Genomic DNA, 27,492 nt, shown 5'->3' on the forward strand with positions numbered 1-27,492 from the left:
CGGTAAATCATCTGAATTTTGGTTCACATTATACACATTTCAGAAAGGACACATGCCATTTCTGGCCACCATCTTTGTTTAGAGCTCTGTGAAAGCCTGATGTGCTGCACTCCCATCCGTCACACTCTTACTTTCTACCTTTTTACATACAGTAAGAGACACGCTACCTTCTACGTCGGCTGTCATTATTGGCAAATTTTGAGGTGCCGAAAAAAAACATATTTCCTCAGAATACTGAGTCATTCGATGATGCAATGAACCGCACGACCCTCTTTCCTCTGTTCCCTCTAGTGACTCACTTTCTCCGTGACCTGCTCTTCCCAAATTGTTTCTTTTGCTTCATCCCTCCTGCTGTCCCAGTATGTGAGTTCCCTCCCTCCCTACCTGGGTGGGAGTCAGTAGCTGTGACATAGCTGTTGTTTCATCACTACGGAGACAGTGCAGGCTGCAAGGACAGCAGCTCCTCGTCTTTCCCTCTTGCTGGTAACAGCATCTGTCTGTGTGCAGGTGTGAGTGAGTGTGTGATACAGAAAGAACGGTGTCCTCCAATACCGGGCCGCTGTATAGAGATCCTAAGGACAGTGTCCTAACCAGCTGTTCCTTTTTACATGTCAGCAGGGGAATGTCCTGCTTACCCCAGGCGGAAGAGAACAATGTCCAGCAAAAACACGTTTTTGTTTTTTTCAACCCTCCTGGTTTGTCTTGACTTAAGATGCTCATTCAAACACTGTCCACACTTGGCTACCTTGTACTAGCACACATTAAACAGAGGGGGAAAATAGTGGTGCATTGTGTGGAAGCAGAACCTGTGGAAAGAGCTGTTTTTCCCATAAGAGGAATCAGGGCTCTGGCGTGCTTTGTTTGGGCCTCTTTGAGCCTCAGGTAGATATTAAGAGGCTATGACAGTCAACTCCAAAGACTGTTGTAGATTCAATTCGACGTAGCATCGGGGTAGAAACTGTTTTTTACCTCCTCATCTTATTGTATAACTGTGAATGTGTTTGTACTCACTACTACTTGAAAGGGCTACATCATAGAATGGAGAAGGAGACGCTAATGAAAGGAGATAAGAGGCATATACATTTCACATTAGTTAAAACGTGTCTTGTCCTTCAAGTTAAAGTGATACAGGTTTTGTTTTACTATTACTTTACTACTTTACTTCAATGTGTTGTGTCCATTAGGACATACAATATAAAACCTGATATGGGCTCCTGTTGGTCAGTATTAAAATAAGAATTGAATTTTACATGAAGTTAAAAGGCTTGCACATCATGTGGTTATGGGATCAGATTTCGGCTTTATACGACTACCACTTCACATCCAACATGTTTTATAGGTTGGTGGAGAAAATGTGGTCTTAAGTGCTTTCTGCAGAAGAGTGGGAGCGGGTTTAGCACAGCGGTGCTCTTTTGTCCCTCTTTATTCCTTTGTAAACCCTCTTGATGCCGATCGTGCACGAGAGGTGTCCATCACCACCACGGGTATCACCTCGGGAAAATGCTCCAATGATAAACCGCTGGGTTTTATCCAAATGTGCCAGGTTTCTGTGGTGGAGCCAATCTTCTGGCTGTCTCCCAGTGACAACTCAACCTTTCACATCTGGGATCATTAATGTGCACTCATGCTTCTGAGTTCACTGCACAGGGGGGAGGGAAAAGTGCCCAGGAGAGGAGATGAGGCTTCAAGCACCAAAGGACTTCTCCTCGTCTCCTCGACAGCCTCCAGAGAGCAAATGAAAAGAGCAGAGAGCCATCTGACACTTCGCCCCCGATTTCCAACAGGCTCACTTTAAAACCCTGAATTATTGCGACAATAAAAGTCATTCTTCGTGAAATAGGCTCGATAATGTAGCACTCGTGCGCTTCTTAATTATGCCTCGTGATGCAATGTACTCTTTTGTTTTGTTTTAAAAGAGTTACAAAGACAGGAATTGTAAGCAGGATCAATTATCTTTTGTATTTTGTCTCTTCAGAGGAATTATATCTACAAAATGTTCCTTCATTTTCTCCATGTATCTAAGTTACTCAAAAGGAAGACATGTGACACATGGCAATTAAAAAAATCATGAAAAATGCCTTTTTACAATTATTCGCTAATGGCGAGTGACCAGCAAGCCATAAATAAGATATGTACACAAGACATTTATCAGAGGGGGAATAACGTTCTCCACACTTAAAGGGAGGCACAGTTCATCAGCCGGCCTCCTCATCAAATTACTGTCGAAGTGTTTTTGACATTGAAAGGAGGACCCGTGACCTTTTATACAATCTGGAACATTTCGGTAAACATAAATCAATCTTGCTTACTCCTAATTTTGACCTCCTCTCTCCAGGAAACAGGAGCTGCTGAACATTTCCAACGTCCCTCTGGGAGAATGCCCCCCCTCACCGCCCCGCACTGCACCGCCCAACATGAAGGTAGGAAGCACCACGCATTAATGTGCACGCATAATGTCGGGACATACATGTGCACACACACACACAAACACATTTTTAGATATTGATTTACAGACTTGTCATGCCCTTTAGACCTTCAGGCCCATTAGACAATCTATTGATCGTAATCATCCTCATTGAGAAATCCATTTAGCAAGCAAAGCTGTTCAGAGACGATGACAAACTGCAGTGTCAAGACACTTTAAGGTTGACATGACACATCACTGCATGTGAAGGAAAGTAACATCTTTGTCCTCAGCCTGTGTGATTGAGAACGAAAGTTACGATCTTGTAATCCTGGTTCTATAAGTACGGGCAGAGCCCTCTGCTCTTACGGAGGGTGTAGGATAGCTTAACATCGGTGTGTGCTACCTCGTATACCTCGGGGTGTGCACATATCCGGGTTGACGCATCCTGATTGGCCAGTGAGGCTGATGAAAATGTTCCGTTGGGTCCAGTGGAGGGCTCCGTCTGTGATTTATAGAAGGGGTGGGGGGGGGGGGGGGGGGGGGCGACTGTGGCTCAGTGGTGAGCAGGGTCGTCCTTCAATCGGAGGATCGGTGGTTCGATTCCCCGGCTCCGCTAGCCCATGTCGATGTTTCCCTGGGCAAGACACTTAACCCAAAAATTGCTCCCTTAGCAGATAGTCCTGATGGGTCAGGTGTCACCTTGCATGGTAGCTCCTCCCATCAAGGTGTGAATAGCTGTGAATGGGTGAATTATGTCATGTAGTGTTAAAGTGCTTTGAGAGGTCGGAAGACTAGAAAAACGTCCATTTGCCATTTACAAAAGTGTAACCTTCGTTCATGACGGATTACAGTAGTTGGAGAAAGTTGGAAAGCTTTATTCTCGGTTGCTATCTTGACCCCAAAGTGTGAAGTTCTATTCAAACGATGTCATCAAATGAAACGTTGGCCGGAGCTGTGACTCGGCAAATTGAAGAAAGAAAAAAAAACAAACGCAACATGAATACAAATTAAATCCATCAGACTGTAGAGAGTCCTCTTCCTCAGGTAGCGTCACACTCATTCATGTGGTCGTGACATGATAGTGCTGCGTATTTTTACAGAGAGAGTTTTTTTTAAATTATTATTCATGTGAGAATGTGAGGGTGTTGATGTATATTTTATATCCATTACTCACCCTGCATTGCACTTGTTCTGCGGCTGAAACGTTAAAAAAAAAAGTAATCTATCTCACCAGCATGATAAAAGAGAGGCTACATTTTTGCAGGCCGGCAGATTAGCAGCGTGATGTACATGAAATGGATGACGGCTCCTGCAAGAGGGGGAGACACTTGCTGCAGCGTGTCACCTTGAACTGAAGCCATCGTTATTGAATCTGCGAACACAGAGGGAGAGAGCACAGGAAGGACGGACAGATGGTCAGACAGAGTGATGATGTACAAATGTGGTAAACACCTTAATATATATGAAAGAAAATATGTTGACGTGTGGCTGCTGTTTTCTGGTAATTATTAATCCATAACCCACAATTTTGCTGTGAGCTAGAGTGAGTCAAATATGCATCATCAGGACTGGGAAAGAAGTTATGACGTTTATAATTTCCCGTGATCACAGTGCACATCAAATGCATCACAAGACCATTTAACTTTGGGCTGCTTTGTTTGTTTAACACACGTATCCATGATGTGCAGCCTCAACTTTTAAAGCCTGGTGTGCAACAGGAGAGAAACCAGCAACAGTAAGCTCCTATTTAAAAAAAATAATCTAACTGAAAAACACACGCCAGTGTCGCTAACTATTTATTACAATGAAAGCAGCGCGTGACCCCCAAAAGTCTAGCAGGGAAGTACCATCATTATTTATTATTACAGTCCTGCAACAGCCACATTTTACTGCATTTGTGATTGTGTTTGTCAGTGCATTGGATTGAAGACATAATTTAAACAAATAAAACCAAATTAAAAAAAATCTAAAATACATTTACGCATTGCTTTTGTTACTAGGCTACAATTGCTTTCTCAAAAACAATAATGCACTACTCATAAATGAAAAAATTATTAAAATCTGATTGCACAGACGACATGTGGTTGCTACGCAGCTTAGTTATTGACATTGCTGCTTCGAATACAGAGGCCACGAAGACGACTCTCCTGGGAAGACGCACACAGACTGCAGCATGGTACTAGAGCTGTATTGTGCACCACAATTATGTTCTTTGTGAGGACATTGTGTCTTTCTTTTACTCTTTACTCTTTCAGTGGTTAAAACATAATGAGTAAACATATACAGTAGTAGACGGGGCTAAATTAGGCTGAGGGGATAAATGAGTGAACGGAAAGTCCTCAGATGTAGTAATTACACTTTAATTACACATACTGTATTGTAGTGTGTGTGTGTGTGTGTGTGTGTGTGTGTGTGTGTGTGTGTGTGTCTGTGTTGTTTTGACACGTGCACAATGGAACAACCTGTTCTGTGTAGACTCAAGACTCGTGACTTGACTTTCCTGTTTCAGCTTTAGGCGTTAAACGGTTAAACACACATTTAAAGCGAGGGAGAGAGCAATATCTTTGTAAATGTAGAAGAAGAGATGAGACTCCGAGGAAGGCAGAGACAGACACATCCGAGGGCTGAGATGACTTAGCAGCTAACGCTGAGGTAAGTCTATACCCACCAAGGCAGTCCGCTACTGGGAACAATTTGATGTGTTTTCTGACCAACGTGTGTGTTGTTTTGTGTGGAAGCATCAATTTTCCATTTAATTCGAGAAGCAACTTACTCAGCATTGAACAATTATCTCTGTAAATGTCTTCCTTTCAGCACTTAACTGCTCAGCAGAGGCCCGCTGATTGCCGTGTAAACACAACATCGGGGATACTGTCTGCTGAACTCGACAGTTAATGCGTTTAGTTTGAGAAAAAGCTGGCAGGGGAACAGCGGCATCTCTGGAACTTTTACTGTTTGTTTTTTTTACGTGGTATTTATAGCGGATTTACACCCACATGTGAAGTGTTTCACAACAGTATTTCGTAACCTAGAGACCGGGCCAAAAACAGTATTGACTGATGTATCAAATGCAGATGTCAACCAGTGTTCCAGGTATCCGACAGAGCTGTGCTATAAAGGTGCTATGAGGGGGTTTTTGGTCCTACTGTACATCTGATAGCTGCAGAGAGCTGTAGAGCTGCTGGCTCAGGCGCATCCCTTCATCCACCCAATCACCCTTTTCTGACCCAGAGAAGGAGTTGTGATGTAGGCAGGAGAGCAGAGCCTGTGGATGGAGGACAACTCTGCCTTTGGATATTTTCAACAAGGCTGTCTCAAACTGAACTGAACAGCACTCGACTGGAAACAACACGTGGCCGTTGTGGATATAATGAGAGTGTGACACCTGTTGCTCGCATGCCAGTTGGACTAAAAAGAGGTTCAAAGAAACTCACACCACCTCCAACCGCCTTGCAAATGTAAGATTGTCCCCATTATCACATAGGACTTATTGTATCTAAAGTTAAAATCTGTAAAGGCCCTTTTAATCCCGATGAGACAAGGTGGCCGCTGCGCCCGTCTGTGACTTATCGTCATTGCTGTCAATGTGCATGTGTGTCCATGTCTTCCCATGAATATGTGTGAATGCTAGCATGCAACAAGTTTGTCACTCAGTCCGGCAGCCGAATTAATCTGCCTGGAGCCATGTGATGGCCCGAGCGGGTTGCCACGGGAGATCAGAAATGCAGATGTTGTTGCCGGGCTAGATGGAGACACACAAAGAGACGGGAAGGAGGAGAAAGAGTGAGAGAAAAGGAATCATGACCAGGACGGAATAGAAAGACGGTGGAGCGTGAGGGGAGGGGAGAGATTTGCATAATGAGACGCTCGGATAAAGGAGACAGAACAAAGTGCCAGGACAAAACAGAAACGTGGGTCCTGTTTTAGATTGACGGCGTTGCAGAGGGGACAAATAAGTGTCCCGTGTCCTCGCTCTTTTTGTCTGCTGGCTGCAGGGAACGGAGACGATGATTGAACACGCCGTCGGCACTGCAGGATCCCACGCAGACGGTGCCAGCGCGACTGGACTCCAGGAAAAGCGATACACCTTCCTCTCCTCTCGGGCCACCCTCACGTGATCCCAGTAACCGTTACACCGCGCAGACATAACTCACAATAACATGTGCCGAGAGCGCTGACTGCCAACAGTGCTCTCGGACAGATGTAGACATGTGTGCTTATTGTCTGGGGTCCATCTCACAGCTCTGTATCAGCGTACAAGACCTTTAACTAGTTAATATTAACTGCTTGGCAAGCTCTCTGTGTGTCTGTGTGTGTGTGTGTTTCAGTTCAGCATTGGGAGTGGTAAGTGATAAGTGCAGATTGCCAGTGTAGAGAATATCATTAGAATGTATTACAGTCCTCTAAACGGCTGTAAAACACTTTTCCAGAGTTTCCTGGTGAAGCAGCGACAGGTTATTGGTAAGGCGTTCATTTCCTGGTTTCTCTTGTTTTTGTATTTTATGACACGACTGAGTGTGCAGCACCTAGACTTCATAAGCAGCGTGATAGTGCACGTTAGTGCGTGTTATTGGCTGTCGAAGTCATTTGAAGCAGGTCATAGTTGATATTTATATCAATGTAACGGGTCTTTTTTTGCATTGGTTGCATCATGGTTCAACCGCAGGTTTCTGTTGTGGGAGCGGTTTAAAGAGGAAGCACAGCGCTGCTCCCGTAGACTATTTTTGTGGGTGCAATTTCCTTCCTTTAAACCACACATCTTTTTTTAACAGGATGTCTAATTCGCTGCCATAAATTGACTTCTCGTGTGCGTGCGTGTGTGTGTGTGTGTGTGTGTGTGTGTGTGTGTGTGTGTGTGTGTGTGCGTGTGCACATGCCCTTGCATAGCCTGAACCACCCTGCACAGTCTCTACGTACATGGGCACATGGACCATTATCACAGCCACAGTGTGTTTGTGATGTGTCGAGGTGGACGCCCTGGGGACAGAGGCGTGTGAATGCACTTATTGATGCATGCGTGTGTTTCTTTCTGAGGAAGTGGGTTGCTTATCAGTGTGTGCGCATGTGTGTGTGTGTGTGAGAGGCTGGACGTCTCTGCCCTGCCCACTTGACACGGCTAAGTATACTGTATATACTGTGATGGAGAATCAGCCTGCCAGCGAGATCTGCTGCCAATGTTACAGATGTAAGACCTTTACATTCAGACAATTGTTGGTGTTGGTTTGAATTAGAGTCAACTTAAGGGCAACAACTCTGCTTTTGGAGTGACTAAATGTGTGTTTTGGTGTCAGAAGATGTTGGCGGTGCTCTGAAAGTCAAAGTTAAGCGGTGGGATGTTTTCTTGTTTTTTTTACGTGTTTTGTAATCTTCCTCTCTTTCAGTCCGCAGAGTTCTTCGATATGCTGGAGAGGATGCAGGTATGCAATTCTCATTAATTCTTCCCTGTGAATCCAGTTTTCCTTCCTCTTATCTGGACCTTATTTCACCGCTTCTATTTCTTACTCTCTTTGACTAAAAGTTGTGCGGTGTGTGGCGGGGCACGTTTGTGCCAACGGGAGAATTCTTGTTCTGGGTGAAATTAAAACAAGAACATGAACCTACTGTGAGAGATGGTGTCTTTGTCTTTGTCCACAGCCAGATTTAACATATACACGGATGTGACAGACATTGACGTCTCCATCAGTGGGGGCGGCCCGCTGGGTTCAGTCTGTTTGCTCAGATTGGATAATGGGCATGCTGGGGGCCAGAGAAGAATAGCACGAGAACTGGTTTTCTCTTTCTCTGTGTGGAATTCATTCAATGTATTGATTTTTTATAAAGTCTTTCTCTCTCTCTCTGTATGACACTTATCTGTGCACTCTTTTTGAGGCCTGTAAGGACACAAGCTTTAAGTGGTCTGAGGACAGATGGGGATATAAAAAGGTGGAGGAGGTGGAGGAGGAGGAGGAAGAAGAAGATGTGAGGAGAAATGAAAGGCAGAGAAGAAGGAACAAGTGGCCAAATACTTTTTGCAGGTCTATAATGTGGAAAGATTGATTTATGATTTACAAAGAGATCTCTAAAATGTGTGAATTAGTAGTCGTATCAGGTCTAGTCCCTGGAAACGTTCAACAGTTGAGAATATATGGACCCTCACTGTTATGCAGCTTATACATACAGCTGTGAAGGAACAAGTCCCTGAAAGGAACTACCCAAAAAGTAGTGATCAAAGCCAACATTGCATTAAACGTAATAACAATAAAGATGTAACTTTCGAATTAGTAAATAGTCTTGAATGCCACAGACAGGAGAGTTAGAACCAACACGTTCTTGTGATTTGTAAGAACGAGGCCCCGACGAGGGATGTGCCCTGGCAAGGATTTGGCAATACAATATGTATCATGATACAAGGGTTACGATTCAATAAACGGCAATATATTGCGATTCCGAAGGCGAAATAATTGCATTTTCTAAAAATATAATTTTCAGGAAAACTGTCCTTTGTATAAAAGCTGAGTAAGAAAAAGAAACAGTAGGATCTATCTGCATGTGCATTTCTCAGAGTACCTGCAACATTAAACACGCACAACACAAAATGAACCACGGTATTTTTGAGAATCAATCTTATATTCTTATATATATATTCTTATATTCCTTCTCCCCGTATCTACTGTGAATCATGGTTTCTCCTTAATAACACTGAAGGGGAAAAGTAGAAAGATGCTTTGGGAGATACAGAAGTACCGGCTGAGTGAAGACATCAGTAGAGTTATTTGGAAAGTGTGACTGGTTGATGACAGTCAGTCAATGCAGCCCGATGATCAACGACTCTCACATGCCGTACACACACACACACACACACACACACACAGAGAAACTGTGCACCATATCCATCTTCTGACACTCAGGGTGCATCGACCTGCTCTCTTGAGCTCTGACTCAGCGCTCAAAGTGTGTCTGGATGGTGCTGATGAAGGTCACCTTTCTGATTCCCGTCTCTTTCTTTTTCTCCTCCTTTCTTCTTCATCATCTAACTTCCGCTCTTTTCCGCCTCGGCCTCCTCCCTCCTCCTTTGTCTCTCTCTCTCGTCATCTTTGACTGAAAATTAAAGCCTCTCCAGAGCGTCTTTGTGATCAGTCTCGTATTGTTGACAATGACTCCCCCGTGAGTGTAACAGCTGCCCCATCAATATGCACTCAGACACACGCCCACTACAGACCAGGCGGAGAAGTGTATGTGTGTGTGTGTGTGTGTGTGTGTGTGTGTGTGTGTGTGTGTGTGTGCGTGTGTCTCTCTCTCCACAAGTCCGTACTTGTACTGTTCAATGTATTCGTGGTATGATTGGTGGCACTAGAAGTGATGGTCGTGGTGTGTATGTGCAGCACTCTGAATCCTTGCACTTGCTCAGTCATGGAGACAAGATGTTCCACTGGGCCTGTACCATAATTGGCCAATTTACTTTGTGTCTACTAGATTGGCTTTTATATCTGCATATATATATATATATATATATATATATATATATATATATATATATATATATATATATAAATATGTATATATATATATATATAAATATATATATATATATATATATATATATATATAAATATGTGTATATATATATATAAATATGTATTTATACAAAACACTGCGTCTCACTGTGTCCCGCGAAAAGGTAATGAGGAAAAAGGGACTCTTACTATGTCTGGAGGCTCCGTTGAGAGAGATGACTAAGCGCGTGTGTGTGTGTGTGTGTGTGTGTGTGTGTGTGTGTGTGTGTGTGTGTGTGTGTGTGTGTGTGTGTGTGTGTGTGTGTGTGTGTGTGTGTGTGTGTGTGTGTGTGTGTGTGTGTGTGTGTGTGTGTGTGTGTGTGTGTGTGTGTGTGTGTGTGTGTGTGTGTGTGTGTGTGTGTGTGTGCGCGCGTGCAGGAAAGGAAAGGAAAGTGAATTAGCATGTGTGACTCATTCAGTTGTCATATTTGCAACAGAGACAGGGAGATGTGCGATGTTCCGACACAGTTTTAAAAAAAAATGCACAATAAACAAACAAAACTTGCTTTATTTTTTTTTATTATTTATTTTTTTATCCTTGTGCTTTTCCGTCCTCATGCTGCGCACGGACACTAATTAGGTCCCGAAAGCTGAAGAGCCCAAAAGAAGGAAGGTGTGACCAGACACCGTACACACACACACCACACACACACACACACACACACACACATACACACACACTTGAAACACTTCTGACCCGTTTGTGTTATTATGTCTCTGCATGTTTCTCTTCATCACTGCTTCATCATGATTTGCTGTGTGGGTTTTTTTCTTGTCTCATCTGTCAGCCTACGAAAGATTCTGACCCCCCCACCCCCACCCCCCCTTCTGTGAGCGCTTTTCAAATTTTTCTTCGGGCTTTTAATGTACAAAATCAATAGCCTCCTGATCTGATTGATTATAAGTTGAATTAACTCCAACTGTCAATTGATCCTCTCTGAACTGCCAGTAACCTGCCTCCCGCTGCTGCCTAAATTTAAATGACTGGCTGTCCGTAGCACTGTTCCTTCAGTGGTGCAGACGGGCCTCAGCAGTATTTTAGAGGTCATCTGCCGGAGCTGTGCTACGCTAGCAGACTGCCAAACGACCACAGGCTCGCAAACAGCTCTTCGACACCCCCCCCCCCACCCCCACCCCCACCCCCCCACCCCCACCCCCACCCCCAGGGGCTGCCGAAAATCAAAAGCGGCTCTGACATCATCAAGGGGTGACGCGACCTCATCAATGTTTGCTGATGACTGTGCATTTCGGGCTGTTGCATCATCACCTGCGAGTCCATTTTGGCGTGACAAGTTGTGGTTACCTCTCTGTTGCTGTGTGTTTGTGACTGCGCTCGTAAACTGTATCGTTGTGCTGAAAGTCAGTGGAGTTCACACGTGTTAAATTTAGACTCGTTAACGGTGTGTGTCCTCTATTCGACAGGATGACTACATCCCCTACCCACGGATAGAAGATGTGAGTCACTTCTCCCTCTCATAACACACATTTACACCCTGCTCATGTGGAGCCACTAGCTGGGAGTGTTTCCAACAATAGATAATACATTTAAAGAACTACTTTTGGATTTATTTTTATGACATAAGTGCAGTTCTGGAGAACAGTGCTTGCCCCCCAGAACTCTTATATTTTGTCACATTTTATTGCTTTCACACCTCACTGCCTTCCTACCTGCTCCTCTGTGCAAGGTCCTGGAGAAAGGTGGTCCGTACCCCCAGGTGATCCTGCCACAGTTCGGGGGTTACTGGATCGAGGACGTGGAAGCACCAGCCGGGACCCCGTCCTCCTCAGAGTCCAGTTTCTGTGAGGATGAGGAGGAGGGAGGAGAGGGCATCAGCCCCGGTGGGGGGCACAGCTACCGCCTGGAGTGTAACAGCACAGCCCGTGCCTACCGCAAGCACTTCCTAGGCAAGGTGAGCGCGTGTGTGTGTTAATGTCAGCGTCGCCGTGTGTTTAGCAGAGGAAGACTGTCTCTCTCTCTCACACAACCTCTTTTCTACATTCCCACATCCAGGAACACATGAACTATTACTGCACCGGCAGCAGCATAGGCCACCTCATCATGTCTCTGAAACACGAGGAGGCCGAGGGACAGGAGTTCCTACGCATCATGCTCAGGTATTCTATCTGATTTGTCCGGATGTTCTTTGTGTCTACTAATGACAATTACAGGATTAGGAGTCTACAGACACTCGAGGCTCTACAGTGAGCTAAATGCTAACGTCGGCATCCTCACAAGGACAATGCTGATATGAAGCAGGTTTAATGTTTACCATGTTGACCTAGTTTTGGCGTGTTAGCGTGCCAACATTTGCTTATCAACAATAAAGACGAAGCTGAAGCTTCTGGGTTGGATCGTGTGGTATGTGGTCGAAAAAACCAAAGTATTGCAATCCATGCAATAGTTGTAGAAACATTACAATCTAAACCCCCAAATGTTAATATATCTTAATGGCACTTGAGTAAAAGTTGGAGGAATTCTTAAGAGGATTAATCCTTCACGACCAACATTCATGACCATCTAACAAACCAACCGAAAGAGCAACACAGCCTCTCTCCCTGAAACAGGCTCCCTCCTCCTCCTTTGTCTTTTGTTGCAGCTTTTCCTTTGTCACGATTACCTCTGAATAGATCTGTGGCCCCGTAAGAAAACAGCTCTGCTCCCATTATCACAGTTGGTGATGTTTTTATCAACAGAAAGACAATGAAGTGACGCCATGTTGTCGATTAGCAATTGTGGGCACCGCAGTGGGGGCCGGTGGCCAGGTGATGACTAATCTCCTCCTTTGACAGTCGACGGCGATAATATCGCCACTATCACTACATTGTGTATCTATCAGTCCATCACTAGCTGCTATCGTTTTACTCTTATCTCTTTTACTTTTAGACTATAGACTCGTGATCATAACTAATACCACCTAATTGCTTATAAACAAGGATTAACAAAAAGCTAAGAAATCTCTTTGATGGAATAAATATGTGGACAGTGTGACCAGCAGAGCTCCTCTTCTTGTTCTGTTGCAGGTCGAGGATCAAAACCGTCCACGACAGGATCTCTTTAGCGGGCATCAACCAGCTGCCCAGTGTGCCGCAGATTGCCAAGGTAAGGGTTTAAAAGTGCACACGGTTTAAACAAATTCATTTTTTCAGGGTAACATCTAAACATAATTAATGCAGCTGAAGATTTGATACATGGATGAGAGGGAGCTTGAAGGAGAAGGACATTATTTTTTCAGCAGCTTACTGATCTCAATCACTCATCATTAAATCCTTCCACAACAGCACGGGAGTTTTTTTTAAATTTATTTAACTTTTCCAACACGTCAAAAAAAGAAGAATGCATCAAATGCATATGTATTAAAGCAAATCAACAAAGTAGTTTTATTACAAGTAAAATCAGATCAATCAATAAAGTATATTACTTCCTATAAATATTCACTTCCTGTTAATTTCCCCTAAAAAAAAAAAGGAAACCGAACGTCATAAAAGTTCCCTTGGTAATAGTTAGTCCTATAATGCGTGTTTGATTATACGGATGCTGGGAGAGAATTGTCTCCTAAAAACACACCGCTGTGAAGATTGTGACAGTAGTTTGATCAAACTTTCATAAGCTCTCCTCTCCCAACAGTTATTATCATGCTTGAGGCTCATTTTGTAGTGACAAACCCAGGATGTATGTCGAGCAAATATTTTTTAGATGTAAATACATATTTTAATTGACCATCTAATTAAGCTTGTGCATAACTCAAAAAATAACTATTCCCTTCTGTATCCAGTGTTGCCAGATTGGACTGGTTTACGCCCAATTGGTCTACTTTTGTTTAAGTTGGTCTCGTTAGATGAAAATTGATAATTAAATTTGTCTTTTTTCTTCTCTCAGCTTCTGTGTGACGATGCCACGGGGCTGAAGTTCAACCCCGGCCTCTACCCCCGGGTGAGTTGTTCCTGTGTTCCTTGTGTCCCACGTCGCAGCCTCATTGCAACCAGTCTGACCTCATCTCCTCTCGCCTTGTTATACATTTATTCATTCAAGGTGACATGAGTTACCTTCTCTTGTCTGCTTCTGCGGAGCGACAAGGGCGCACTTCACCATTGAAAGCGCTAATGCTACAGCATCTCTCCCCGGCCAACTAATAGCCCACAACTTATCACATTTTAACCCTCCTAACATCTGCTCTGCTCAGTAAGTATATTATTCAAAAGCAGCAACTTCCTAAAATGGACATGACGGATCTGTTTCTCCTCCTGTGAGCCAGACGGGAGGAGTGTGATGGAGCATGCTTTCAGCCTCTGCCTCAGGAGAGGAAAAATAAATAAATAAATAAAACCATCTGTGTCTCAGTCTGCAAGAGGCAACGGCGAGTTCAGCGCCTTCGCTGAGAGGCCGTGACTGTGTGTCGCGTGTCAGCCTCAAGCAATAAACCCGCCCCGGAGACATGTTGGAGAACGGGAAAACATGTTTTCCGAACTACCACAGCGAGAAGAAAGCGTGTAACAAGTGAGTAAGTAGGACATTGTGGTTTTTGTGTTCGCACAGGGATCCCAGTTGATGGTGGCTTACGACGAACACGAGGTGAACAACACCTTCAAATTCGGAGTCATCTACCAGAAGTTTGGACAGGTGAGAGGTCATAGATCTTGCACAGTGTACTCCATACTTCTAACTCACACACGCCATTAGATCTCCTCCACTGATTCATGTCTTCTCAGACATCAGAGGAAGAGTTGTTTGGGAACAACGAGGAGACGCCGGCTTTCAAGGAGTTCGTCGGCATCCTGGGCGACAATATTGAACTTCAGGACTTTAAAGGGTAAGAAGTAGAACATGATGCGAAGAGTCAAGTGCATTTAAACTGGGTTTTAGTAACATCTAAATAAGTAGAGACTTGAGATGTCAACAAAGAACGATGCCATGATAGTGAACTGCAATGGAGCAGGTTTTTGTTGCTGTAACCTTGGAGCAATTCGTCCTTTTAGCGGGCAACCGGGGTAAACTGCTTATGGAAACAGATCTGACAGCAGAAAGTGCCGCGTGGACGTGTAATCAGAGCTTAGTATACTTCCCTTATTGTCTTGCAGGCTTTTTAAAAAAAAAATTATATTGTGTTACACATGTTACTGTTGGGGAGGCTTTTGAATTGTAGCGGACACGTTACAGCAAACTGCACATCATTTCTGTGATGAAACTGACATTTAAAATGCACAGAAATGTTATCTATCTTATTGCCGGAGGCCTCACGGGGAGAGTAGTGACACGTTTGCTTTGATAATGTGGCAGGTTCCGCGGCGGGCTGGACGTGTCCCACGGACAGACCGGGTCTGAATCCGTCTACACTGTATTCCGACGGAGGGAGATTATGTTTCATGTGTCAACCAAGCTTCCCTTCACTGAAGGAGACGTCCAGCAGGTACAAGACTTTGACGTCATTATTGTTACTCAATGGATTCAACTGCAAAGCAATAATATCCTTTGGCCTCAAAAATATCAACGTTAAACGTAAAGCGCATACAGTGGATTTTGTGTCATAGAGGACTTTAAAATCAGTTGACAACCATATGAATTTCTCCCCCTTCCGTGCTTCTTTAGCTCCAGAGGAAAAGGCACATAGGAAATGACATTGTGGCCGCGGTCTTCCAGGAAGAGGCCACTCCGTTTGTTCCAGACATGATCGCCTCCAATTTCCTGCACGCTTACTTGCTGGTGCAGGTTGAGAACCCCTGTACGGAGCACACGACATACAAGGTACGAGGCGGGCCTGCGTGGTCGAACGATTGCGTGTTAGCTGTAAATTAGTAATTCAAACAAGCTGCAAGGCGTGTCCGCTCACACGAATACCTGCATGTGCGCAAATTAATCAATCATTCCCACGCGATGAAAGGGTGTTCTCAAGCTTTCAGGGCTCAGTTCGAAACCTGAGCCCTCCTGAAATACGCGTTAATAACGGGTTACTATTATTTGGTTTATGTCAACAGGTGTCTGTTACAGCGAGGGAGGACGTGCCTCCTTTTGGACCCCCTCTCCCGAACCCAGCTGTCTTTAGGAAGGTGAGAGAAAGAGGGGAAGTGTAATAAGACTCAAGTCATAGATTTAATAACCTCGATTTTTCCAAAACAAAACATCTCACGTCTCGGATTTTCACTTATCAATCATTTTGCAAAGGGCAAAAAGTTTGTTTGAAAGTGATTACAAATTTGAAGACGCCAATACACCTGCACTATGACACTGCTTTACAGAACCAGCACTGTTACTTTTGACACTTAATATGAATTTAGATGCTAAAACTTTTACTTCGGTAGGATTTTGTATGCTGAAATCTTCCCCTTTTTTGGGCTACTCTTACTTAAGTAATGGATCTGAGTACTTCTTCCACCACAGCTCAGTATTTGGAATTGTCTTATTTAAATCAAGTCAAACAGCAGATCGTTGTCACAAAGGAAAAAAAACTGCATTTTAGAGACAAATCTGGCTTCAAGACTCAGTCGAAGATTCACGAACAGATGAGGCAGATGAGGATTTCAATAAGTGAGGTTGATCCTCCTGATTGGACTCAGTGGACTGCAACTGTGTCCATTCTCTATCGTTGCCCACCCTTCTGGTTCATCAGCTAACTCTACCCCTCCCTCTCTCCAGGGTCCTGAGTTTCGGGACTTCCTGCTGACAAAGCTGATCAATGCTGAAAACGCCTGCTACAAATCCGACAAATTCGCCAAACTAGAGGTGACACACGTCCGCGCCACCACACTCAAATGCCACAGCACGCCTTCGGTCGCAGCTCTGCTTCGTCCATAATCATCACCAACCCCGATGGTTTCCTACATGAGTTTTGTGTGTGTGTGTGTGTGTGTGTGAATTGATTCAAGGGGCGAACTCGTGCTGCGCTGCTGGACAACCTCCACGACGAGCTGCACCGACAGAGCCAGGCAACGCTGGGCCTGGGCCAGCCGGGGGAGGAGGACAAGCTGGAGAACGGGGGACACGGGGGTCTGCTCGAGTCCTTCAAGGTGAACATTAACCTGGACACGAGTATACGTGACAGCATGTGATGTTTTCTCAGCCATGTGACATTTATTTAATCACCATCATTACAGCCCCGGAGTCTGAGGTTTTCTCGCTGTAGGTCAACTAAATGTCAACGTGTGTGTAAGATGACTTAAGGGGCTAAACCATCAGTAGCTTTGTTAAGGCTGCTTTTCCTCTGTGCTTGAAGATTTTGACCTTATATGCCATAAGTGTGTGTATGTGTGTGTGTGGGTGTGGATGTCGGCATGAGCACCGAAGGCATAGATTTGCATATGGACTGTACGGACATGTCCAATATCTTCACACACACACACAAAGTGGTGTTTTCATGACCTTTGGGGTACAATACATTGACTTACATTCATTTCCGGGAGACTTACCCAAACCACTAGCAGCCTAATCCTGACCCTTACCCTCACCTTGAGCTAAACTCACCTGAAAGCAAGTCTGTCATGATGTACATTATGAGGAGGAGCATGTTGGCCCCATAAGGAAAGTGAGTCCCCCATAACATGGTAAATCACACACACGCACACCCAGAGTCATAGTCTGAACCAGACACTATATGAGAGCAGGTAGATTTGTCTTGAAGTAAGTTACGACTTTAGTATCGTAATATTATTTATATTAATATTATTATTATTTTTTCGCAAATGATGCAACTTCCCAGATATGTGAGATGTGGGTGAATGTGCAGAGACTTTGTGAAACGTTGTCGCGCTAACAATCAGATTACTTCCTGTAACAAGAGGAGCGAGAAGAGAAAACCATGCATCCATGTGTTAAATGAGAAAAGCGGATTTGCAAGAGGACATTTTAAAGCGAGCTGGAAATGCACGAGAGCCTTACTGTATTATTTGCCATTATATTTTTATGTTTTTGTTTGGAAAGACAAAAATTCATCAATTCAGTTTGTATAGAGGAAATAATCAGAATACAGTAAAGGGAGTGTTTGACCGCAACATTTCAAACGGAAACCTACACCCCTGATGTGCATTCATGTGTGGGTGTGTGTGTGTGTGTGTGTGAAAATGAATGCAAACACTTTGTCTGTTTTCTCTCAATCACTGTCTCTTCACACTCTTTTGTCCCCATTTAAAGGCTAATTGATGTCAATATGACCAATAAAATGTGTATTTCCATTTTATTGTGTGTGTGTGTGTGTGTGTGTGTGTGTGTGTGTGCGTGCGCGCACGCGTGCATTATGAATGTGTGACTAATGTGATAATGTGGTTCTCTACTCTTCACAGGCGTTATGGACAGCTACTTTGCACTTTCTGCAGTCAGTCCCAGGGGGCGCTGTTCTCATTGCTGCCCTGGCAGCCACTGTGTATTACACGTCTGCATTAATGTACATTTAACAGAGGATTGCCACATAATTAATAAACATTGTTTCATATGTTGTTGTTTGTGTTTATGCTTTCAAAGAAAATAAGCTCTTCATTAATTTGATTTTTATTAATTTATGTGCCGTAGATAGCCAAATGTAAAAGAAAAAAAAAATCTAAATAGTATTTAACTCTGTATTTAATTATTAAAATTGTACTGCCTGTAATTTATCATGGACTCCAAAAAAAATATCCATGCATAGAAAAGAATAATAAGGATTAGTACAAAATGTGCTCCTTCATCAACTCCAACCTATGGGACTTCATTCTTGGAGAACTGCATCCCCTGGTGGCTGTATTGTGCAATAACACCTATGACGCCACATTAAAATTAACGCTGCATTTAAGCTGATAAAACACACATTTGTTCTGCACTTTTATTTTATATTCCTTCTCTGCCCTTTCACGTTCACTCACTGGTTTTTCCTTCACATATCATCCTCCTTCCCCTTTCCTCTGTGCACCTCCACCTCCTCCAGAGGGCCATGCGTGTCAGGAGCCACTCCATGGAGACCATGGTGGGGTCTCACCGTCACCGGAGCCCCGGGGTAGGAGGTGGGGTCCCGGCCAGCGTGAGCGGAGGAGGACTGCCGCAGAGCACCAGCGAATGCACAAAGAGCACCTTCACTGTGAGTAAGAGGGCATGAAGGGACGAAGGAAAGATGGCCGCTCACTCCGAATGAAAAGAGTCATCAATCAAGGATTTATTAAACTAAGAACTACACCTGTGTTGTCCTTTTTAGAGAAATATGTCATTTAAGTTATTTCATTTAAATGAGTAAAAGAGTGTTTTTGTTTTTGTAATAAGGAGAAGCCTAATTCTATCATCTGTGACCTTCAGCCTCCCGTGTTGTCGGCCAAGTCTCCCCTGAAGAGCCCAGTGAAGCGGCGCTCGGGCCTCTTCCCCCGTCTCCACTCCAGCACAGAATCCCCGTCGGACAAACACACTCGCAGGTTTGGTGTTTTGGGACTCACTGTCGGCCGTCATGATGCTGCTGTTCTCGTGGTGCAGGAAGTCCAGCGACTCGTCGAGCGTTGTCATTAATGTGTTTCCTTTTTGTCTGCAGCGACCAAAAGCCTGCCGAGTTCTGCCCGCTGTCCCAAGAGGTGAGGTCAGAGACATCATCCAATCCCAGCTCGCCTGAGATTTGCTCCAACAAAGAGAGGTACGATTAACGTTTGCTTAAGGAGATCATCTTAAGCCTCCTCTAGATTCAGTGGAGGGAGATGGCGAGAAGGCAAACTTATCTACACCCCCCCCGTGCCCCCCTTCTGTTTTCCTCAACAGGCCGTTTATCAAGCTGAAAGAGTGCGGCAGCGGCAGGCCGAACATCTCGCGCTCGTCATCCAGCACCAGCAGCTTCAGCAGCACCACGGGAGAAACAGAAGCTCTGGAAGAGCTGGAGACGGTGAGCGTCGACGCTCGCGGGTGGTTTGAAACGCAGCGGGCTCGTCTTTTCAAGAGAGAGGGGAGGAAATTGAGCGTTTGGCTTGGAAAGTGGAGGGAGCAGATGTGGAAAGGCAGTACGAAAAAGAGCGAGCGGTTGTTGGTTTTCATGGGTGAAATAGTCTGTAATTACCCAGCGCTCTCTAATAGAGAGTGTTGGACTCAGCACATTGATTATAACGATTACAGCTCCTCTCACTTTTCTGTGCATCAGAGCACACTGCTCGCCCGTGTTGTTTTATTCAACGTGAGAAATGCCGTCCAATTGTTCCTCCTCTTAACTGCATGGGAATCACACGGAGGGCTGTTAAAAATGTCATCATTCAGGGCCAGAGAAAATAGAGACTTTTGTAGCGGAGCACCAGTGATCATCGAGGGGAAATTAGATTTATTCTCCTTAAAACAGCTCGCCTGGCTCTCTCCTAGAAGCACCTCTAAAGCGCACTAATCGATACGTTTTACCTCGTTTGTTTGATCCGCACGAATACCCGAGTGCAACAAGTTGTGGTTTTTTACGGGGGGGGGGTAATGTGCCAGACTATTTCTGGGAAAGGACTCAAAGAAGCCTTTTCTTCCTGCCAAGAAATAGTCCAGCCCATACCTCACCGCCCACCCCCCTCCCTGTAAAAACAGGCAACTTTTCACTTTTACGCTTGAAATCTTGAACAAACACGTTTATTCGTGACCTTGACCTCAACCAGTCAGCCAGTGCTCAGTGGTGGGCCTCAGAACACCACCTAGTGGGCTGCAGAGATACGCAATGGAAGGGAATTTTTAATTTACTTTACTTGCATAAATAAAGAAAGAAAATCAAATACATGTCAGACACATCGGCCGGGCCTTAAAATAAGTTAAAAAGGTTGAGAACTGATTTAGAGGTCCGGTGGGGACTTTGTTTGTCTCTATGCTAAGCTAAGCTAACCGGCTAGTGGCTGTAGCTTCACAAAAGGGTTCCTGTGAATGATCTTATGGCTCTTCCCTGCAAAGCATTATTTCCAGTTGTATTTCCTGCTAAACATTCAGGGCTTCAACCTCTTTCCAAGCCTCCTCCGTCTCCTTCCTCCTCCATCTCTTCCTCCACGTTAAATGTCTTTGTGCTCTCCGTCCCCCAGGCCAGCCATCCCTCCATTACATGCTCGTCCGCCTTTAGTCCTTCCCTCAGCGTCGACAACCAGGGATCAGGTACCCCTGTCATCATGTGCCGCAGTCCGACAGGTAAACCTGCTATTTTACACACCTGCACACATCGCAACCCGCTGCCAACGGGTGTTTAAAGAGCGGCATCCTGGAGGTGACAGATTCTCTAATGAGTGTTTTTTTCCTTCCTGTCTCTCCTCCGTGCCCTTCTTCCACATTTCTGCAGATGTGAAAAGTAAGACGTCCCCGAGGTCAAGCTTGAAGTTCCGCTTTGACAAAATGAGCCACTCATCCACAACTGTAAGTGTCGCAATGCCCGTCTGGGGCAGCATATATTTAAAGAATAGTGCTGATTATTGTTTCACATACAAAAAAAACAAAGAAACTAACAGAATTGAGAGCAGCAGGCTGAAAGCCATAAGAAAAAGCCCCCTTCTGTGTGTTTGGTACCCTCGCTGTCGTAATGCCACTGAAACAGTCGAGCTGGTGTTGCGTAATACGCCCAGATTGAAGGACGCGTGCCGTCTCCTCTAACTGGTCCTCTGTGTTCACTTTTACTCTCTTTCAGTCCGAGTAGCTTTGAGGAATGGAAACATCCGACTGGCACAACAAAGGGACCGCGCGGGGGGGTTGACGCAGCTGCAACAAAAAAAAAAGAGAAAAATATCACAACAACAACAACAACAACAACAACCACGAAATCTGCGTAGAAGCACTCCACGCCAAGGAGGGATCTGATCGGATGACCAACTGCACAACACACTATAAACTAACTGACAATACTGTGAGTGTATAGTGAGGAGAAGCAGCGGCCATGTTGGCTTTCCTTTTAACCAACCTTAGACTAACGCTTCGCCAATGTTACGAGTTGCTGCATCTCGGTTGTTAATTGTCCACATCACACGAGCGTCCTAGCATGGCTGTAATACTGGTGAGTGTCGGCCGAGCCAGACTCCGCCTCCAGCTTTTTTTTTTCCTCCTCAAGCATTCTTGTTTGATGGTCGATCTAGAAGAATGGTACCACGAGACGATGGCCGAACTGTTGCTGTTTATCTAGTCGACGTCTATAAGAATTGTCAGGCATCAGGGTGTGTCCACCTTTCTCCCTCCTTGAATGGTACGTCTGGCAACGGTTCCTCTTTTGTCCTGAAATGACGACGCGGACGCAGAAAACAAACACGCGTGCACAGCGACATCGTGTTTAGACTCACAGTAGCATGGTTTCCGGAGGCGACAGCAGTGGGGAGTCTCAACTCTCCGCCGTGGGCGCCGAGCTTGTTTATTTTGCATATGGGAAAAAAAAGACGCTTTTCTAGGGGAACGCCTTTTGATTTCCGAGATGCTGTTGTAACCTCGCTAGCTGCCGCATTGTGTCTACTGCACTATACACACTACATTGCTGAAACGTAGTCGATGCCGATGGCAGCATTTCTGTACCTGGGAGGGTAACTTCATATCCCTGAAGTCCAGCGCTTGGTTAGTGGAAATGAGCTCACAGGGGCCACAGTAGGAGACACTGCCAACACATTTTGCCATAAGCTTATTTTAGCCAAAGCTGCGCCTTACAATCTATCAAAAGCCCTGTTCACCCCTGATGTGCTCTCTCTCTCTCTCTTTATCTGTCTCCCTCACTGTGTGAGAGGACAGGAATCTCGTGGATCTGGTTGCAGCACAGCTGTGGGTAGCCGATCAACGCCGTCATTTGCTGAAAATAGACGTTGCACTGACATTTCTCCGTCCCATTGAAGCTTGCTAGCTCGGTGTATCTGTCTATGTTCGGTGGACCTTTATCTCCCTGGGGTTTGTCAGTTCCCCCACCGTGCGAGCTGATGAAGAAGACTTGAAAAAAAAAAAAAAAGATGCTATAGGTTAAACAAACCTTGTGAACCACACTTTGGCAAAAAAAAACACTTTGAATGTGAACTTTTTTTTCTTTCTTTTTTTTGACGCTTTGTTAGTTGTTATTACAAAGTCTCTTAGAAGTCAATCGCGAAGCCAGCTGCTTACAAGCACAACATGACTAAAGGTCTCCTCTTGTCCTCAACTATACCGTAACGTTAGCCTGCAGCTGCACAAGCGACAGTGAGCAGGGCATAGTGGGAGTGTGCGAATCAAGAAGAAGAAGAAGAAGAAATAAAGAGCTTGCAGACATGCAGCTGTGTTTCCATGTGTGACCCGGCAGCCAAGCTGCTCGGTCTTTTTTTTTTTTGGAAGAACGTCCACGTGCTCTTAAGAGAAGCATTCCTGGACGGCTTGACAGTGTGTGAAGTTCTGTCGACGTGACACTCGAATCCCAGAGGGGGGGGGGGGGGTCACCTTCTTAGTGATCTAAAATCACACGAACGCCGGAAGTCCAGGTGTCATTTAGTTCGTAGCAGGTACGGCGTCTCCCTAAATGCCCTGCAGTCTTTCTTCTGTTAATATGCTTAATTTATTAAAAAATGATGACTTCTTTTGCGTCGATGTCATGTAAAAGAAATGTAACTGCAGAGTATGCTAATTAATACGGTTAAAAAATAAAAATAAAAAAAAGATTAAAGGAATATATATTAATTTAAAAAGATGTCTAAACATGTATATGTATATTTGGTTATGTAACGTGCCATTGAGAATTTATTCTAAAAATAAAAACGTTGTATTTTGTGTGATTTATGTGGTATCTCATTTTTAACACGTCAAGCACAATACAGGGGTTCACGCTTTATTTAGTGTTATGCACATGAACGTACGGATGGACATTATAGACAAAGTTTGTTCCGAAATAATAATAATAAAACAATTTTAAAAAACTTTTAATTGGCCAGACGGCACTGACTGCTTGTCTGCAGTTACATTTTCAAAAGAAACACAACAGTGTTTCTGTGAGTGAAATTGTGCCATCGAGAGGAATCTTGTTCCCTCTGGATGCTTCAGCTGGTTCGTGCATGCTGCATTATCTCCTCATTATCTGCGCCACTTGCCGTCTATCGTGCTGCCTGCACATGAGCGCTTTTCTTTGGCACTTCAAACAGTCCCCCAGAGACGAAAAATGACTCTGCCGGATTATTTTGTCCCCCTTTTTAAATTCTTTTCCACAATGCGCAGGTTCAAGGACGACCTGATGGTGACACGTTCATTGAGAATGCAGGAAAAGAGCTCCCACGATTCCAAAAGTCCACGTCGAACGGTCTCCCGAAGGCGTCGAGGATCAAGCACGCAGAAATAATCCCCAGCAGACAATTTTCTCGTCTGCTTCGATCGCAGTCAGGAAAATCTTAGGGATGAGTACACAATGGACTGCTCAGGCGGTCTGGTGGCTCCCTGTTGTCCCAGTGCATCCTGGGAAATATCAGCATACACCACCTGTAACATTGTGAAAAGGTATATGACTGCAGACATATTCAAGGCTAGTCAGGGGAAACAAACACTTTTGAGGGCACTGCAAAGGGCATCCTGTCTTGAAACAGGACGTCCACCCACCTCCGTCTTCTGTACGGACTTGGGGACGGCTGTGACATGCAAAAAAAAAAAAAAAAGGACTACAGTGAATAGAGCAGTTTTAACAACGCTACAATAACTTTTTTTTAAATCAATGTTAAAAGATAATAAGTATGAATATACAATACACCTTTGTGAGAGGGAGTGGTACGTTTCTGAGGTATGGGGCATCGAGGCGGGGGCTGTGGAGCCGGCTGTGGTCTGCAGACAGCTGAGTACGTGGACAGTGTCCTGGGAAATGGCTGGGGCTTGACCTCTGAACTCAGGCAACGAGCCATTACCAGAATGATGGGAACGCAAAGGGAAGCACCGGCACAGACCAAGACCCTGTGCAGTGCACTCCTCTGAGAAGAGACGGCTGGAGACGGAGAAAAAGAACACAATCTGTTTGAAGAACACACCTGCGCGTGTCCCCCTGTTTATATGAATGATAGTGATAATACACACAATTGTCCCTACCTGCAGTGACGTTCACATACTTCAAATGTCCCTGATCAGTGTCACCTTGAGCCCATTTAACTCTGCAGCCGTAGGGGCCTTCGTCTAATTTGCTGACACTCAGGAAATTTAAAGTGAGTTGAGTTTGATTGGCTGAGAGCGTCACATTGGTCAGACGGTGCCCCGCAATTGACTTTTCCTCTGTTGAATTTCTCCGCATCCAGTTTCCCGTCCAGGCGTCTCCACAGTGCTGCACCACGCAGGACAGAGACAGACTGCGTCCTGCTGGTACATGGAGCGTCTCACGCTCTGCCAGAACCCCCTGGGTGCATTCTTCAGCCCGGAGACCTGAAGAAGGGGAAGTCGGTCTGCCTCAGCATGGTGCAACAACACACTTGTTACTGCTTTGATATGCAGTATTTCGATGAAAATGCACACAAGAGATTGCGTCATTTAGTGCAACTGACAACTTGATCGACAGACAATGCATCTAAACATTTGGGGTTGTTTTCTGACTTCAGAATCAGACTCTTCCACACGCACTAAAAATAATTTTTTGACTTAAAACAAGGTTTTAATGTCACATTTGAGTGGCTATCGACATAGTGTGGCTACATTGTGAAACATTTCACATACAAAGTATGTCTATATCTCAGCTTGTATTAGCTGAGAAGATGATATGTGAATTGTAGTGAGCCTGTCCAAAAATGGACTTATCAAATAATCAACAATAAGTTATAGCTATACTTTCAGTTACCTTCACTAAAGCCACTGCAACAGAGTTGAATTTTAAAGGCCATAAAGGAGAAGTTCTTCAAATGGTAACACAATATATATGAGGCCGATAATAAGAACTTGAATTAGACTTCAGATTTGTAGGAACTAGAACTTCTCACTTACCGGTGTGAAGAAGGCAGAGACAGCAGATTGCCCTGAGGAGACGGTAACACATGTCTGACTGTAACCGTGTCGGTCAGCGTTCATCTCAAGTCGGTTTTACTTCCTCTGCACAGATTAAGTCGTGGCTTGTGTGCAAGACTCTGTCACGATGATGTGCATGGCTCGCACTTTCTCTCACTTTCTTCCTACTCTCGATTTATGCTGCTGCTGCTGCTTTTGTCCAGATGGAGGTAAAGGAAGGAAGTGAACCACTAATAAACCCCCCTCCACACACACACACACACATCTGACAAGGCTCATACTAAAATACAGGAAATCAATGACCTCATGAATGGGAATATAACGTTTCCTTCAGGAAAGGGGCCACAAGGCGCAGCAATATAGAAAGAGAAACACTGAGCAGTATCAAAACTAACTCACTTCTTTTGTAAAAGCACTATTATAAAATGCTTATAAGATTGATTCGTGGCGCTTGGCCACCCTAAAAAGCTGAAACGTATGGCTCTCTTGTTTCCCATATAATTATTATATGAGCTTTTGCTTTGTCTGTATTGAGTATTGGTTTAAAATGCAACAGCAGCCGCATGCTGTGTCTGAAACTTGTACTAGTCTATACAGCTACGGCACTTATGACTTCCTCTTAAGTGAGCAATCAGAGAAAATAGTTCATGTAGGGTTCATGGAGGCTTATCACTCTTAAAACATATAGGGTTTAGCTTTCTATACCAGCAACTTAGAGAAAACCTTTTTTCCAGCAGAAAGTTAACCTTCAAAATAAAAGCTGATTGTCACTTTTCAAGAGAAAAGAAAACACATTAAAGGACTTGTTTTTCAACAGGTGTTGCGTGTTGTAATCATTCTTTGTGTTCTTATGTGAAATTGAGAGATCACCTCTCATGTGCTTCAAATGCAAATTGTATGGAGTCTTGGTTTATTTTTGTAAGCAATGACCGGAAGTTTAATACGCAATTATTCTGTAATGTTTGACTTTGGACGCGCTCGTTTAAGGTTGCTCGGTGCCCTACCACTCACGTGACACGTGGGAACGACCATACCTCCTCGAGCATAACAGAGGAAGTAAAAACAGCTGTTCCCTCTTGATAATAATATAAAATATAAGTGATATAAAACAGCTGGAAAGTTGTGTTTTTGATACACTGCATTCATATTGATGATAGTAGAGCATTAGTTCAATAAGTAAGATATAGAGCCTGAACTGGATTAAGACATGTTGAGAATAATTGTTCCTCAACTTTCAATGTCTCCACATGGATCACCACGTGTCTCTTTGTGGACGTCTATGACTTTTACACAACATAGCACAACACATTTGCTGTATAGTGAATATGTTGTGATCTCCGTGTTTAAAAACAAAAACAGTAGCCTATATTGTTATGTCGAATGTGTCCATGCACATGAATGTTAGTACAAAACAGTGTTGGAAATCACACACACAAAATAATTGATTGATTAATAAATTAATGTAAATTGTAAGTATTTTTGTTAAAAAATCCATAAAAAGACCCTTGACAGTTAAAACAAATTCCTACATTTACTGATATGGGTTATGTATTTTAAGCAAAATAATCTGTCCACTCTTCTACAATTTGTAAAACAAAAAAAGTAAATGCGTGATAAATTAAAATAAATAAATATTTGCTTTATATTTTTATAGTGGAATAAAATGAATACAAAAAAAAAAATATATATATATATATATATTTTTTAAATATATTATTTTCTTTATT

At 44.0% G+C, this 27,492-nt stretch overlaps 2 protein-coding genes across 11 annotated transcripts in view; one reads left to right on the forward strand and one right to left on the reverse strand.

Moving 5' to 3' along the window:
• Positions 1-23,577, forward strand: part of LOC117741087 (rap1 GTPase-activating protein 2-like) — a 71,235-nt gene extending 47,658 nt beyond the window's left edge. For 2 of the 10 annotated variants that reach the window (XM_034547797.1, XM_034547795.1), the window contains exons 3-24: positions 2,336-2,420; positions 7,789-7,824; positions 10,520-10,552; positions 11,362-11,394; positions 11,625-11,849; positions 11,951-12,054; positions 12,961-13,039; positions 13,817-13,870; positions 14,474-14,557; positions 14,647-14,747; positions 15,215-15,344; positions 15,524-15,679; positions 15,910-15,981; positions 16,568-16,654; positions 16,798-16,938; positions 18,825-18,974; positions 19,154-19,299; positions 19,413-19,511; positions 19,634-19,754; positions 20,905-21,007; positions 21,156-21,229; positions 21,498-23,577. In XM_034547797.1, coding sequence (XP_034403688.1) covers positions 2,336-2,420; positions 7,789-7,824; positions 10,520-10,552; positions 11,362-11,394; positions 11,625-11,849; positions 11,951-12,054; positions 12,961-13,039; positions 13,817-13,870; positions 14,474-14,557; positions 14,647-14,747; positions 15,215-15,344; positions 15,524-15,679; positions 15,910-15,981; positions 16,568-16,654; positions 16,798-16,938; positions 18,825-18,974; positions 19,154-19,299; positions 19,413-19,511; positions 19,634-19,754; positions 20,905-21,007; positions 21,156-21,229; positions 21,498-21,506 — 2,122 coding nt within the window. In that variant the 3' untranslated portion in view covers positions 21,507-23,577. Of the gene's footprint in view, positions 1-2,335; positions 2,421-4,875; positions 5,060-6,854; positions 7,593-7,788; positions 7,825-10,519; positions 10,553-11,361; positions 11,395-11,624; positions 11,850-11,950; positions 12,055-12,960; positions 13,040-13,816; positions 13,871-14,473; positions 14,558-14,646; positions 14,748-15,214; positions 15,345-15,523; positions 15,680-15,909; positions 15,982-16,567; positions 16,655-16,797; positions 16,939-18,824; positions 18,975-19,153; positions 19,300-19,412; positions 19,512-19,633; positions 19,755-20,904; positions 21,008-21,155; positions 21,230-21,497 lie in introns of those variants that run through there. The other 8 variants (XM_034547796.1, XM_034547798.1, XM_034547802.1 and 5 more) reach the window with 8 other exon arrangements.
• A 37-nt stretch (positions 23,578-23,614) lies between these two features.
• On the reverse strand, positions 23,615-26,150 carry si:dkey-52l18.4. The gene is made up of 5 exons (XM_034549040.1): positions 25,745-26,150; positions 24,866-25,192; positions 24,537-24,764; positions 24,389-24,417; positions 23,615-24,271 (listed from the first exon to the last, which is right to left on the reverse strand). The coding sequence occupies exons 1-5, from the start codon at positions 25,794-25,796 to the stop codon at positions 24,173-24,175; spliced, it is 735 nt and encodes a 244-aa protein (XP_034404931.1). The 5' UTR covers positions 25,797-26,150; the 3' UTR covers positions 23,615-24,172.
• Positions 26,151-27,492: the final 1,342 nt, after the last annotated feature.

Source organism: Cyclopterus lumpus, chromosome 13 (genome assembly GCF_009769545.1).
Source record: "Cyclopterus lumpus isolate fCycLum1 chromosome 13, fCycLum1.pri, whole genome shotgun sequence".
Classification (NCBI taxonomy): Eukaryota; Metazoa; Chordata; class Actinopteri; order Perciformes; family Cyclopteridae; genus Cyclopterus; species Cyclopterus lumpus.

Bases quoted from the DNA above. Each gene is read 5' to 3' on its own strand.
- si:dkey-52l18.4 (XM_034549040.1), bottom strand. From the start codon at position 25,796: ATGTGTTACCGTCTCCTCAGGGCAATCTGCTGTCTCTGCCTTCTTCAC. The intron at 25,193-25,744 runs GTAAGTGAGAAG...CCCCTTCTTCAG, and splicing joins TCTCTGCCTTCTTCACACCG to GTCTCCGGGCTGAAGAATGC. The intron at 24,418-24,536 runs GTGTATTGTATA...TGCATGTCACAG, and splicing joins TACCACTCCCTCTCACAAAG to CCGTCCCCAAGTCCGTACAG.